Raw genomic sequence first — 13,534 nt, forward strand, 5'->3', positions numbered from 1 at the left:
TTAACGAACGAGCCGAACACGAGCTACTTAACGAGCCGAACACGAGCTGTTTACGAACAACGAGCCAAATTGACAGCCCTAGACATCTAAGAAGTTTCTTAGTTGCTCCTTGATGAACTTGGTTTGGACGTTGCATAAATCTTGAGAGTGAACTGGTTACATACATGCTGTCTAATATCATAATTGTTTAATAAATTAAGCTTCCAATAAGACTTTGATAGAATGTGTTGTCAGTTTTTCATACATTATCATCCTTAATAAGTATCTTGTTGTCTAGGGGAGTAGCTACTATCTTAAAATTATTCATGATAAAATTCTTTAAGAAAATATTATGTATATATTTTTTTTTAGATGAAGACCCCCCTCTCATTTTGAATTACTACCATCCTAAAAAATTATGCATCAAACCTAAGTCAGTCATCTTTAATGTTTTCATCATGTCTTTGTTAAAATCATTAATCATCTTCTTATTATTTACTGCATAGATAAGATCATCTACATATAAGGGGAAAATTATAGTGTAGCTCATACCTTAAGTCGTGATATATAATGTTCGCTCACTTTTGCTACTCCTGAAGCCTTGCTCGATGACATAGTTGTCAATTTGACATTTCGACTATACCAAGCTCTTAGAGCTTGCTTTAAAGTCATACAAACCTTATATAACTTGAGAACTTTTTCTTCTCGGCCTTGTACTACAAAATCTGAAGGTTGTTCCTCATAAAACTCTTGTTCTAAGTTGTCATCTAGAAATGCAAATTTCACCTCTAGTTCATATATCTTCCAATTGTTTTGTGTTGCAAGTTCAACTAATGCTCTTATTATATTATGCCGTGCATCTAGAACAAATGTTTTATTATAGTCAATTCAAAATTATTATAAGTATCCCTTAACAACTAGTCTTGCTTTATATTTTTTAATCAATTTATAAAGATTGTGTTTCATCTTGTAGACCCACTTAACTCCGAGTATCTCTTTTTCTAGCATAGAGTATACTAACTCTTGTATCTTATTTTTCTCGATCATATTTATTTATGCTTTCATTACTTTTCTCCATACTTCTTGCTTTGAGGCTTCTTCAAAGCTTGTTTTCCTCATGCTTGTCTAGTTACAATGCTCGTAGATTTCTACTAGAGATTTTGTTCTTTTAGGTGGCGCTTTTGGAGATGAATATGCATCTCAATATGGCTTTTATATATGTGCTTGTGTTGATGATCCTGGTTGATTATTGACTTCTTCAACTTGTTGATGTGTTATTGGCACATTGTTGACTCTTTCGTTCAATCTTTTCTCCCTTCCAGTTGTATTTAGCATCTTCATCAAATTACACATCTCAAATAATGAAAAGCTTCCTTGTTCTTAAGTTATAGACTTTATATACTTTATATTGAGTATTATAACCTAAGAAAATTCCATTTTCTATTTTTCATCTAATTTACTCTTTTTTTGCACAAGAAATTAGTATATTTTCTATTATTTCATTATCAGGAATTGTTGTTCCATAGGCACTCATTTGATTAACTATTTCCATTAATTTAGAATAATAAACTTTTGTGCTCTCTTTATCTTTCATTTTAAGATTCTTAAAAACTTGTTTAAGATTTTGCAATTTGATGGAGTGTACCTTCTTAACTTGAAAATTTTTCAATACTTTGCCCCATGCTTGTTTTGCAGTTGTTGTGCCCATGTTTCCAGGAGAGATATCGTCATTGTTTGTTGTAAAGCAAATAATGCTTTAGAGCTTTTTTGTTGATTCTATTAAAGCGTTTTCTTTTGATTTGCTGAAATAATTGAAGTTTTCTAGCACATTGCATCCTTCTTCAATGATCTTTTTAAAATTTTGGGAACAAAAATAGATCTTCATTTTGGTGAATCAAAAATCATAATTTGCTCCATTGAAAATTAGAATCGGGACATATGAGCGGTTGAACTTGGGCATTATAGACATTGAAATTGTAAAACGCCCCCAATGAATAATCGAACGAAGGTCCAATACCAATTGTTGGAAACTTTTGAAGAGAATATGAAGAATTGTATTACTTAACTTTGCTGAGTCATTTTGAGCTTACATGGCAACATCATAATTATGCATATTTATAGACATAAGAGACTAAATCAAGAAACTTCTAAACTCTTACATAATTTTCTAAAAAAACATACTATAAATTCCTCATAATTAAATATTCTAGAGTATTCTCATTTAATACAAATATCTTAGAATCTTCTACTTGAGACTATACAGAACATTCTAGAATATTGAAAAAAATGCATCAATCTTTGCAGTTACTGCCCCTTTCAATGTCATTCATGTTAAACCCATTCAACCATTCTCACTTTTACATCTTTTTTTCGAGCATGGTTGTTCTCTATCATTTGGCATCCAAGCAAGTTCTATTCCTTGGATCAGGCTTGTTTTGTCATACAAGATCATTTTCATGCTTCCATTTTATGCCATCTTGCTATTAAAATTTATTAAATATATCAAATAAAAGTTATTTTGCTTCAAATTTTCATGATTTGATCATTCTTTATTATGTTTGGGTACTCCTAAATTCTCATTGCAGTTTAAGTTCAACTGGTCATATAAAAAAACTGAAATTTTTTTGTTTTCTTTATCTACAGAACTTTATATTTGTTAGATATAACTCATATACTATAAATGGACATATGTTGGAGCGGAGCGGAGTAGAGTAGAAGATTCTGTCCAAATCAGAGGAGTATTCTTATGTGGGTTGGGGTGTGGTACATGAGAAATTTGGTAATTACATATTGTACCCAAAGTTTCAATTACTGTTCTGTCTATGATTATAAATAAGTCTGTATGTAACCCTATGTGTTATCCCGCATTCTGTAATTTGTACTCTTTTCTGTTTTTCTTGAAGGAAAAATCGCTGCTCTGCTCCCGAGGATGTAGACATCTTTGTCGAATCTCGTAAATCTTTATGTGTTCTTTTGGATTTGTGTTGATTCCTAGTTTTTCTTCGTCCTATTTTCTCATTTAAAGTTAAATATATATTGTGTATTAATAACATACCATCCAAGATTAAACTCAAGTGCTCTTTGTTGTGCCTCTTTGTCACTAGGGTTTTTATCATATGGCTCAAACCAGTATGATGGTAAGGTGATGCCCACTTTCCCCTGTTGCTTGGCCTGCAAATTAATTAATTTACATAAAAAAACAGTTATTTATGTAAACACCTTAAAAGTGGAAGAAGACAATTATAAGAAAATGAGAGTTAAATACCTGAAAATGGTTTTTGTATAATTTTGCTGCTTCAGAGTGGGCTAGGAGCATATTGTGGGAAACAATATATGGCTCTATGAGAGAATCTCCTCCAGCTGGGCAGCTAAGATCAGGAAGGCCTTGTGTGCATCTACCTGGAGCAAGTGCACCTTCACCATATCCAAGGGTGGAGAATGTCCATGGCTCATTTAGAGTCATCCAATGCTTCACCTTATCTCCAAACTCTTCATAACATACTTTTGCATAATTTTTGAAATCTTCTCTGCAAAAATGTATAATTTTATAGGTCTTAGGGTTAGCTTGATTGGGTACATATGTAACATTAAGTATATTTATATGTCTCACACTTAAGGCTTTACATTTTTATAGATTTATACTATGCAAATCTTTCATGTAATTAGGGTTGTTAATAATTTGATAATTTTTAGTCGGTTCAAGTTGAGCAATTGGGTTGACCAGAATAATTTTTGGATCGAGTTTGGGTTAAATATCCTAACCTCTTTAATTTTTGGGTTCGGGTTCAGATTGACCCACTAACCCGAAAATGATCCGCCAAGCCTAAATTGACTTCAAATTGGCTCTTCAATCTGAAATTGAGCCAATTTAAACCCAAATAACTACTATTTGTTATGTTAGACGGTTATATGGGTTTGATTTGGGTTAGCCGATTGAAGGCATATCAGGTTTGGGTTGGGATTTTCAACATGTATAACATTCAGGTCGAATTAGTTTTGAGCCAGACATAGTAACCCAAATAGAAACCCTTATAAATGCCCATATATTATATAATATTTTCCAATATGACATATCGACATTATATCAAATAAACATCAAATACATGTCAACATATAATAGACATTATGAAATAATGACGCATCATGTCTTAAAAATATATATCATACAGTATTCTTTTGCTCAAAAAGCCTCCATATTCATCTTCTAGAGCTTGGGGCAAATCCCAATGGAACAATGTCACAAAAGGCTCTATTCCTACAAAATACAAAATAAATATTCATATAAAAGTATCAATTATAATAATATTTTCATATAAATGTCAAACCATAAACTTATTCATTTTTTTGTCACCATTGTCAAGGAGCTCATCTATCAAATTCTTGTAATACTGAATTCCTTCCGGATTTACTTTGCCACGACCATCTGCAACCCCATCATACAAAAATATTGTATAAATAGCACAAAAGAGAAAATATTTAACAAAATAGTCACATTTATGAACTTGTTCGGATGAAAGTTAATATCTATACGTGGCAAAATTCTTGGCCATGAAATGGAGAATCTATACGCATCCAAGCCGAGGTCAGCTAAGAGTCCCACGTCCTCCTAAAATATTCAAGAAAATAATTAGCAAATTAGCACAACAGGGAGTTGGAACTTTAATTCTCTCTTAAATGTGACTATATTTATAAAAAAAAAACTCCCAATATTTTTTGCACGGTATTCTCAGAAAAAATATTACATCAGGACTCCGCACGTAGAGCTACGTGCGAAGTCCAATGAAATTACGTCGTGGAGTTGATCGGTCTCGTAACACAAGAGAATATTTCCCTCATATTATTCAAGTGTTATTGTGTGCTATTCAGATGTTATTGTGTGTTATTCAAATAACATTGATGTGTTGCAATTAAAGAAGAATTTGCAGAATAATTTGTTGCATGATCAATTTCAAATGACAATATCTGGTGCGAAATTCGAGGTGGTGAAGTTTGATGGAACTGATAACTTCGGATTGTGGCAAACAAGAGTAAAAGTTCTGTTGGCTGAACAGAGAATCTTGAAAGCTTTGCTGGCAGCAAAATCAGATGTTATGGAAGATAAAAATTGAGAAGAATTGCAACAACGAGCTGCAGCAACTATACATCTATGCCTGACAGATAAGGTCATGTATCACGTAATGAATCTAAAATCTCCGGGGGAGGTATGGATGAAATTGAAAACTCAGTTTATGATTAAATCTCTAACGAATAAATTGTATTTGAAGCAAAAGTTGTATGAGCTGAAGAAACAAGTTCAATCAGATAATGACAGAATTATCACGGTTTGATGTAACTATTGAGGATGAAGACCGAACAATGATTTTGTTGTGTTCACTGTCTTCTTCCTATGAATACCTGGTGACTACTCTTACATATGAGAAAGAAACTATCAAAGTTGATGAGATCACTGTAGCATTGTTAGCTCACAACCAGCGGAAGCAGAATGCAGAAGAAAGCTCTCATGGCGACAGTTTATATGTTAAGGGTAAGCAAGACCGTGGAAAGAGAAAGAGAATTCTAGAAGGTGAAATTCCATATCCAAGTCCAAAGGCAAAAAGATAATTCATTGCTACAATTGCAATAAGTCAAGTCATATAAAGAAAGATTGTTCAAAACTCAAGAAGCAGACTGGGGAGAAAGGTAATGGATCATCGAAGTCTATAAATGTGGTGCAGAGTGACAATTCAGCCTGCAGTGATGACGATATGCTTTCAGTTTCATCAACTCAGTTCACGGATACATGGATTCTTGATTTAGGATGCTCTTATCACATAACACATAACACCTAATAGGGAATGATTTACTTCATAAAAGTCAACTAATTATGACTCAGTTTATCTAAGTAATGATAGATGCTGCAATATTGTTGGTATTAGAGAAGTCAGAATTAAGATGTATGATGACACAATTAAAATATTATGTGATGTCAGACATATTCCAGATCTGAAGAAGAATTTGATTTATTTGGGTACTTCACATAGAAATTGATTTGTTCCTAAAGCAAATGAGGATAGGGGAACCATTAGAATTGTTAAGGGTGCACTGACTGTGATGAAAGAAAATTTAACTGCAGGTAATATCTACAAACTGTTGGGGAGTACAATTGTAGGTGGAGTTCATTCTGTGAAGTCAGATGATGATAGTACAAAGCTATGATATATGCGTCTGGGTCATCTCAGTGAGCGTGAGATGACAGAATTGCATAGAAAAAACCTATTGCATGACGTTAAAAGCTGCAAGCTCGATTTTTGTAAGTTTTGTGTTCTTGGAAAACAGGCTAGGGTCAATTTTATGACTGAAAAACATAAAACTGAAGAGATTTTTTATTATGTGCATTCTGATGTATGGGGCTCTACCAGAGAATCATCATTGGGAGGATCTCTGTATTTTGTTACCTTTATTGATAATTTCTCCAGAAAAGTTTGAGTGTATTTCTTGAAACAAAAATTTAAAGTCTTTTCTAAATTCAAGTTGTGGAAAACTGAGGTGGAGAACTAAATTGGCAGAAAGATCAAGTATTTGAGATCCGATAATGTCACAAAGTACACAAATTTGCAGTTTCAGAAGTTCTATGAGGAGCATGAGATTCATAGACATTTTTCAGTGCACAAGACACCACAGCAAAATGGTGTGACAAAAATGATGAACATGTCCTTAACTGAAAGGGCAAGATGCTTGAGACTGAATACAAGACTTCCTAAGAGTTTCTGGACAGAGGGCTGTGAATATGACATGTTATCTCATCAATCAATCACCTCAGTCATCATTGGGTGGCAAGGTCGTAGAAGAGGTATGGACAGGTAATCCACCTAATTTCGATTATTTATGAATTTTTTGTTGTCCTGCTTATGTGCATATACCTTGAGATGAAAGATCAAAACTTGATGCAAAATTTAAGAAGTGCATCTTTCTGGGCTGTAAGAAAATTGTGAAATGATACAAGTTTTTGGATCTGATTGCAAAAAAAATGGTGATCAACAGAGATGTAGTTTTTAATGAACAGTCTATGTTACAGCAAAATCAAGACAAGATGCAAGGAAACAGTTCCAGTTCAGATGTAGTGTAGATGAATTTAGAACAGCATCCAGAAACAACTGAGAGGTTGAAGGTTCAAATCCAACACCAAGTGATTCTATTCCAGATGATCTACAGAATTATAATCTAGCCAGAGATAGCAAGAGACAGACAGAGACACACCAATATAAGGTCTCCTAGCATATTGGGTTATGAAGACTTGGTCTCTTGTGCACTTCTTATCAACAGCGATGATCCAGCTACTTTTCAATGAGCTATCACTAGCTAGGAAAAAGAGAAATGAATAAGTCCAATGGTTGAGGAGATGAAGTCTTTTCAAAAAAATCGCACATGGGAGCTAGTTCAGCTTCCCGAGGGAAAAAAAGACTATTAGGTGCAAGTGGATGTAGAAAAGAAAATCAGCAGTATCAGAAAAAGAAGGGGAAAAGTTCAAGGCTCGACTGATAGCAAAGAGATTTTCACAGCAGAAGGGGATAGATTATGATGATATTTTTTCCTGTGGTCAGACATACTTCAATCAGGACAATGGTTGCATTAGTAGTTATTTGGGATTTGCATTTGGAGCAGATGAATGTTAAAACTGCTTTCTTGCATGGTGATCTGGAGGAGCAGATTTACATAAATCAGTCAGAAAGGTTCACTCAACCTCGACAGGAGCATCTGGTTTGCAGGTTAAAGAAATCGTTGTATGAGTTAAAACAGTTTACAAGATAATAATACAAGTGATTTGACTACTACATGATTCAGATTGGCTACAAGAAATGTGAGTATGATTGTTGTGTTTATGTAAAGAGCATTGATGATCGTTCTATTATTTTTCTATTACTGTATGTTGATGACATACTGATTGTTGCAAAGAATATAAATGATGTTCGTGGAAGCTTTATTGAACCTAAAATTTGACATGAAAGACTAGAGTCCTATGAAGAAGATTTTTGGAATGAAGATTCATCGAGACAGAGACTCAAGATGATTATGTTTCACAACGAGACTATGTTGAGAAATTGTTGGACAAGTTTGAGAAGAGCAAATCAAAGCCTGTAAACACTCCTTTGACAAATCATTTTAAGTTCTCTTCAGAACAATATCCTAAGACAGATACAGAAATCCAAGACAAGATAAATGTTCAATATGCCAGTGCAGTTGGCTGCTTGATGTATGCAGTGATATGTACTTGTCCTGATATGACTCATACTGTTAGTCAAATCTGCAAATAAATGTTTAAACTTGGAAGACGACATTGGGAAGCAGTTAAGTGAATTTTCAAGTATCTGAAAGGTACTGTAGAACATAAAATTATTTTTAGCAAGTCAGGTCTTCAAATAAATGTCTAAACCTGGAAGACGATATTGGGATGCAGACAAGTGAATTTTCAAGTATCTGAAGGGTAATGTAGGACATGATATTATTTTTAGCAGTCAGTAGTATAATCCTTCAGTTGTGGGGTACATTGATTCAGACTATACAGGTGATTTAGATGGTAGAAGGTCTACAATTGGGTATGTGTTTACTTTTGATGGAATGGAGGGCCTGTAAGTTGGAAATCAACAATTCAGTCTATTGTGGCATTATCTACAACTGAAGATGAGTATATGACAGTAGCTGAAGCTACAAAAGAAACATTATGGCTTGCTGGGCTAATAAAGAAACTGGGCGTTGAGCAAGGTGGAGTTCAGTTACATGTGACAGTCAGAGTGCTATTTATCTGGTTAAAAACCAGGTGTACCATGCGAGAACCAATCACATTGATGTCAGGTATCACAAGATCTGAGAATTAATTGCTTTTGATGAGATACTATTGCAGAAGGTTCATACTGATGAAAATGCAGCTGATATGTTGACCAAGTCAGTTCCTATCAACAAGTTCTTGCATTGCTTGGACTTGTTGAATGTTTGCAACTGCTAGAGAAACATGGTGGCCCAACCCACTTCTGGTATGTAAGAAACTCCATGATGTATTTCTCCTAAGGGGCTGAATATTCGCCAAGAAGATTTGTTAGATATGACTCATATACCATAAAGGGGCAGATGCTGGAGCGGAGCGGAGTGAAAGATTCTGTCCAAATAAAGGGAATTCCCTTATGTGGGTTGGGGGTGGTACATGGGTAATTTGATAATTACATATTGTACCCAAAATTTCCTTTACTGTTCTGTCTAGGGTTATAAATAAGTCTGTATGTAACCCTATGTGTTATCCCATATTCTGTAATCTGTACTTTTTTCTGAATATTGAAAGAAAGTCGCCGCTCTGCTCCCGAGGATGTAAGCATCTTTGTCAAACCTCGTTAAATCTTGGTGTTCTTCTGAATTTGTGTCGATTCATGTTTTTACTCGCCCTAATTTCTCAACAATATTTTATGCCTTCTCAATGTTTGACACATAACTTCCCATATAACTTCTTAGTTTGTCATCAAAATTTTATGAGCTTTACCGTTTTGTTTTATTCTCACTGTCTTATTCCCTCAACAAAAATTTCAGCATCCCCAAGCGTTTGTCCAACACAAATTTGCCCAAGCTCTACCAAATCAGCTAACAGAATCCAAACCATTCATTTCTTCGATAAAGTAGAATGAACGAGATGCAGGGCAGCAACATGAATAAAGTTCTGAATATTTATCACTGAGAATAAGTGATAACTGCAGCAGTGTGGTCAAAATCTGAAAAAAATGGACAACTTAGCAGCTCTCACCCGAAATATGGTTGGTAAATATGATCTGGAATTCATTAGCCTTAGGGTTAGCATCATCTTTATGCTTCCAATAAGCTCTTGCTCCTGACTCCACTAACTTGCATCAGAGGTTTCACCCGCAAAACTTGCCTGAATCTCACATCTATTCCTTCTTCAACTCTTCTGAGAACCTCTTCAGGCAAGCCTTCTTCCCCTGATCTGCTTAATGCATCGCAAACCAACTTATATGTAAACTCTCTTGGAACATGACCGCCATTAACCATCTCCAACAAAAACTCCCTTGCTTCGTTAACCCTTCCGTTCTCACACAGAGCATGGATGACTGGCGTGTAGGAACTTGAACTGGGCATTCCATGCTTCCTGTCAACCATTTCCTTCATCATCTCAATCGCCTTATCCACCTCATTAACAACACTATAGTACCGAATGAATGAATTGTACGTCACCCGATTCGGAATACAACCCTTCATAAGCATATCATTGAACAGCTCGTGTGCTCTTCCAATCCGGTACGTTTTACAGAGGCCATCAATCAAACAGTTGTAGGTCACAATATCAGGGACAAACCCCTTGAACAGCATCCTCCGAAACATATGATTAGCCTCCCATATCCTCCTCCTGATCGCTTTCCGGCACCCAGTCTGCATGCTCCTCTTACAATAGAACGAAATCAATATAGTGTAAGTGTAAGTGTCCGTTGGGCACCGAGCACCAGGGAGCTCCATCTGCTCAAGCAAAGACCGAGCAGTTTTGAAATCTCCCACGCGGCAAAGAGCTGCTATGACAGTGTTGTAGCATTGGACATCTGGCTTGCAGTGCAGCTGCTTCATTCGATAGAAAGCAGCGAGCGCCTCCTTGGCGAGGCCCTGCTCGCCAAGTATTTTGATCACCGTCGTGACGGTAGCGATGTTGACGAGATGTTCGTTCGAGCGAAGGAAGCGCCACAGAGGGGGGAGGATATTAGATTTGGCGAGAAGGCGAGCCATTTCGTGGCAGGTCGACTCGTCGTGGGAGAACTGGACCCAGGAGTAGAACTCGAGGGCTTTATAGACGCCGAGGAGGACGACGGAATGGTCGCGGTGGGCGGAAGGACGAAAGGGTCGGGCTTCGCGGCGGAGGAAGCGTTGGCGAAGAGGGGAGCGGTGGCGGGAGGAGAGTTGTTGGCGGCCGATGGAGCGGGGGGAGAGAAAGAAGAAGCGGGGAATAGAGGCGAGGATGGTGCAGATGAGGTCGGAGGTCCAGCCGGAGAAGGAGGGCGAGGGATGGAAGGAAGGGATGAAGGGGCGGCGTTGGATCATTGCGGCAATGACTTGGCGAAGGAGATGGTCTACGTTGCGGTTAGCGGCGGCGGGCGGAGTAAGGAACATCTTCGCCTCAGTGGCGAGTGGCTGTTTCGTGACTCTCTTCACAGAAGAATGACATTGGACGAAATTTAAAAAATTAACTGTAATAATTTAATTTAATCGAACTGTATTTTTTAAAACTTTTTTTTTATTTTTAAAGTTTATTCATAATTATGTTGATTAATAAATAATTATTCCCCAAACAAATTGATCAGAAAAATTTTTTTGAAGTAATTATTTATTAAACAATATTTATTATTTATTAATAGCTACTTAATTAGTTTCTAATTATATTAATTATTAATATTTACTTAAATTTTAATAAATAAATAAATAAACTAATCTGTATTTTATTTTTATTAAATAGCTCTTAAATAATTATATAAATATGTTAACTTATAATAAATTTGATAATATATTTAGTTAATTATTAATTCTAATAACTTAAATTAATAATTTTAAATTAAAACCCCAAACCCATATATTCCTTGAATCCCTTCCCTGCTCTCCTGAAACCCTCGCGTACATCACTCCGCCTCTCTCGGTCTCGCAGAAAAACCCCTTCGCCTCTACCAATTTCTCCCAAAACCATAGCCTTCGTGACCTAATCACCGCGCGATTAGAGCTAGCTGGGAAGCATCGGCGGAGCAGCAGCGTGAGAAGCAGAAGAGGAGTTCGTCAGACTCGCGGATTTCCTTAATCCGCTCATTGCCAGGATTTACAAATTCAGGATTTAAAGCCAAGCGGTGGAGAAGTTTAATTGAGTAAGATTAAAAATGCTCTTTTTGATCCCATTCCATAACCATTTAACCAAGTAGCCCTCTAGCAATGGAGGAAAAACCATTCCAGCTATTCTCCAGCAAATCCAAGTCTCCTCTGAAAGCCGTAGACTCCACCTTGCAACATATTTCCTCGACTAGAAAGATCGTTCATGCCGATCACGGTGATCCACATGCCGATGCATCTAGCATCGTCGGCTTCACTGAGCTTGGGCTTTCTAAGTGGGCTGTTGACACTTGTTTAGAGCTTGGAATGCGGCGGCCAACTCCAGTGCAGCGCAACTGCATCCCACGTATACTAGCTGGCGATGACGTTCTCGGCATAGCTCAGACAGGGAGCGGCAAGACGGCGGCCTTCGCTCTGCCAATCCTGCAACGTCTCGCTATGGAGCCCTACGGTGTATTTGCCCTAGTTCTCACTCCGACACGTGAGCTAGCGTGCCAACTCGCTGAGCAGTTCCGTGCGCTCGGATCGTCACTGCAATTGCGGTGCACGCTAATTGTTGGCGGGATGGACATGATCGGTCAGGCGCGGGCTCTTGCTTTGAGACCTCATGTAGTGGTTGCGACCCCTGGGAGCGAAATGGTCCAAACCCTATCGATAGTTTTCTGAGAATTCAATAAAGAACGAATCAAGATCCATGATACGACAACCAAAATCAGACTGAGGACGTACAGAATATCGCGATTGAGATCCAAAAACCTGTCCAGAAAAGAGAAAAGGAGAGGAGAGTGAGTCAAGCCTGGACTTTCAGGTCTGATTGTTCGATGTGTTAAGCATCTCAAGATTCTTGAATCTGAGGTACTCGAAGAAGAAGAAAAAAAAGAGGCTCTTCAAATATGACGAAGAGAATATTCAAATATGATCCGTATTGAGTATGATTTCTTCTTTTTCTTTTTATTCTTGTCTATCTTGCTTGAGTATCCGTATTCAAATATGTATAAATATATGACATGCACAACAATGGAACCAGAATGCCTTTTTTTGTCATATCAAATCGAACTAGTAAACTATCGATTGGGTTTGGGTTTCATGCCTTTTTTTGTCATATCAAATCGAACTAGTAAAGAAAGGCATGGCGATTTGGTTGCAGTTTTATTTAATGTACCAAGTTTATGTTATGTTTTTGTTATCGAGGAGGTTTTTTCAATATGAATTGTTCTAGAATCCCATATTATTTGTATGGCTGTGAGGGATTTGATCTCATGCTAATCAAATTCAGCCTCCAGATCAACTTAAAGTTGTTTATTTGATCTAAAGTTGAACTAGAGATGGCTATAGCTTGGTTTAATCCTATCTTGATTCAAGGTAAACTTGTCTCATTTATTTTGATTCAAGAGCCAAAAATTTAAGAAGTACTAATCAAATTTCAAAAATTGTATTTAGGCTTTTACTCCAACTTTTAAACAGTCATCAATACATATATCAGTGCGATCCAGCTTCTGACGAGAAGCATTGGACAGCTGGTATGCAATTCTGTTTTGAAAATCCAAGCGGCCCCTCTTCTTCCCAAAGGAAGATAGAAAATGCCCGAGCTTTGACTTGACTTCTGAAGGCGTTGGAGAAGTGTTCCCCGCGGACCCAGCGCCAGTTGGATGGGGGCCCGCCCTTCGAGGCTACTTGGGAAGGCCCCGGTTCAGCAAGCCCCGCGCTCTCGGGACCCGGCTGC

At 37.0% G+C, this 13,534-nt stretch overlaps 3 protein-coding genes across 3 annotated transcripts in view; 1 reads left to right on the forward strand and 2 right to left on the reverse strand.

Moving 5' to 3' along the window:
* Nucleotides 1-11,156, reverse strand: part of LOC110029590 (pentatricopeptide repeat-containing protein At1g77405) — an 18,150-nt gene extending 6,994 nt beyond the window's left edge. The window contains exon 1 of the mRNA XM_020731943.1: nucleotides 9,743-11,156. Coding sequence (XP_020587602.1) covers nucleotides 9,802-11,109 — 1,308 coding nt within the window. The 5' untranslated portion in view covers nucleotides 11,110-11,156 and the 3' untranslated portion in view covers nucleotides 9,743-9,801. The remainder of the gene's footprint in view (nucleotides 1-9,742) is intronic.
* LOC110029588 (cyanogenic beta-glucosidase-like) lies at nucleotides 2,969-5,146 on the reverse strand. The gene is made up of 6 exons (XM_020731941.1): nucleotides 5,003-5,146; nucleotides 4,510-4,585; nucleotides 4,331-4,402; nucleotides 4,147-4,234; nucleotides 3,245-3,506; nucleotides 2,969-3,150 (listed from the first exon to the last, which is right to left on the reverse strand). The coding sequence occupies exons 1-6, from the start codon at nucleotides 5,144-5,146 to the stop codon at nucleotides 2,995-2,997; spliced, it is 798 nt and encodes a 265-aa protein (XP_020587600.1). The 3' UTR covers nucleotides 2,969-2,994.
* Nucleotides 11,157-11,599: 443 nt separating the features above from the next.
* The window catches only part of LOC110029591 (DEAD-box ATP-dependent RNA helicase 36), a 43,876-nt gene continuing 41,941 nt past the window's right edge, over nucleotides 11,600-13,534 (forward strand). The window contains exons 1-2 of the mRNA XM_020731944.1: nucleotides 11,600-12,450; nucleotides 12,667-12,688. Of these exons, the coding sequence (XP_020587603.1) occupies nucleotides 11,914-12,450; nucleotides 12,667-12,688 (559 nt within the window). The 5' untranslated portion in view covers nucleotides 11,600-11,913. The remainder of the gene's footprint in view (nucleotides 12,451-12,666; nucleotides 12,689-13,534) is intronic.

Source organism: Phalaenopsis equestris, unplaced genomic scaffold (genome assembly GCF_001263595.1).
Source record: "Phalaenopsis equestris unplaced genomic scaffold, ASM126359v1 Scaffold000597, whole genome shotgun sequence".
In the NCBI taxonomy this organism is placed as follows: domain Eukaryota; kingdom Viridiplantae; phylum Streptophyta; class Magnoliopsida; order Asparagales; family Orchidaceae; genus Phalaenopsis; species Phalaenopsis equestris.

Bases quoted from the DNA above. Each gene is read 5' to 3' on its own strand.
- LOC110029588 (XM_020731941.1), bottom strand. From the start codon at position 5,146: ATGACCTTATCTGTCAGGCATAGATGTATAGTTGCTGCAGCTCGTTGT. The intron at 4,586-5,002 runs GTTTGCCACAAT...TGAATATTTTAG, and splicing joins CCAACAGAACTTTTACTCTT to GAGGACGTGGGACTCTTAGC. The intron at 3,151-3,244 runs GTATTTAACTCT...ATTAATTTGCAG, and splicing joins TATACAAAAACCATTTTCAG to GCCAAGCAACAGGGGAAAGT.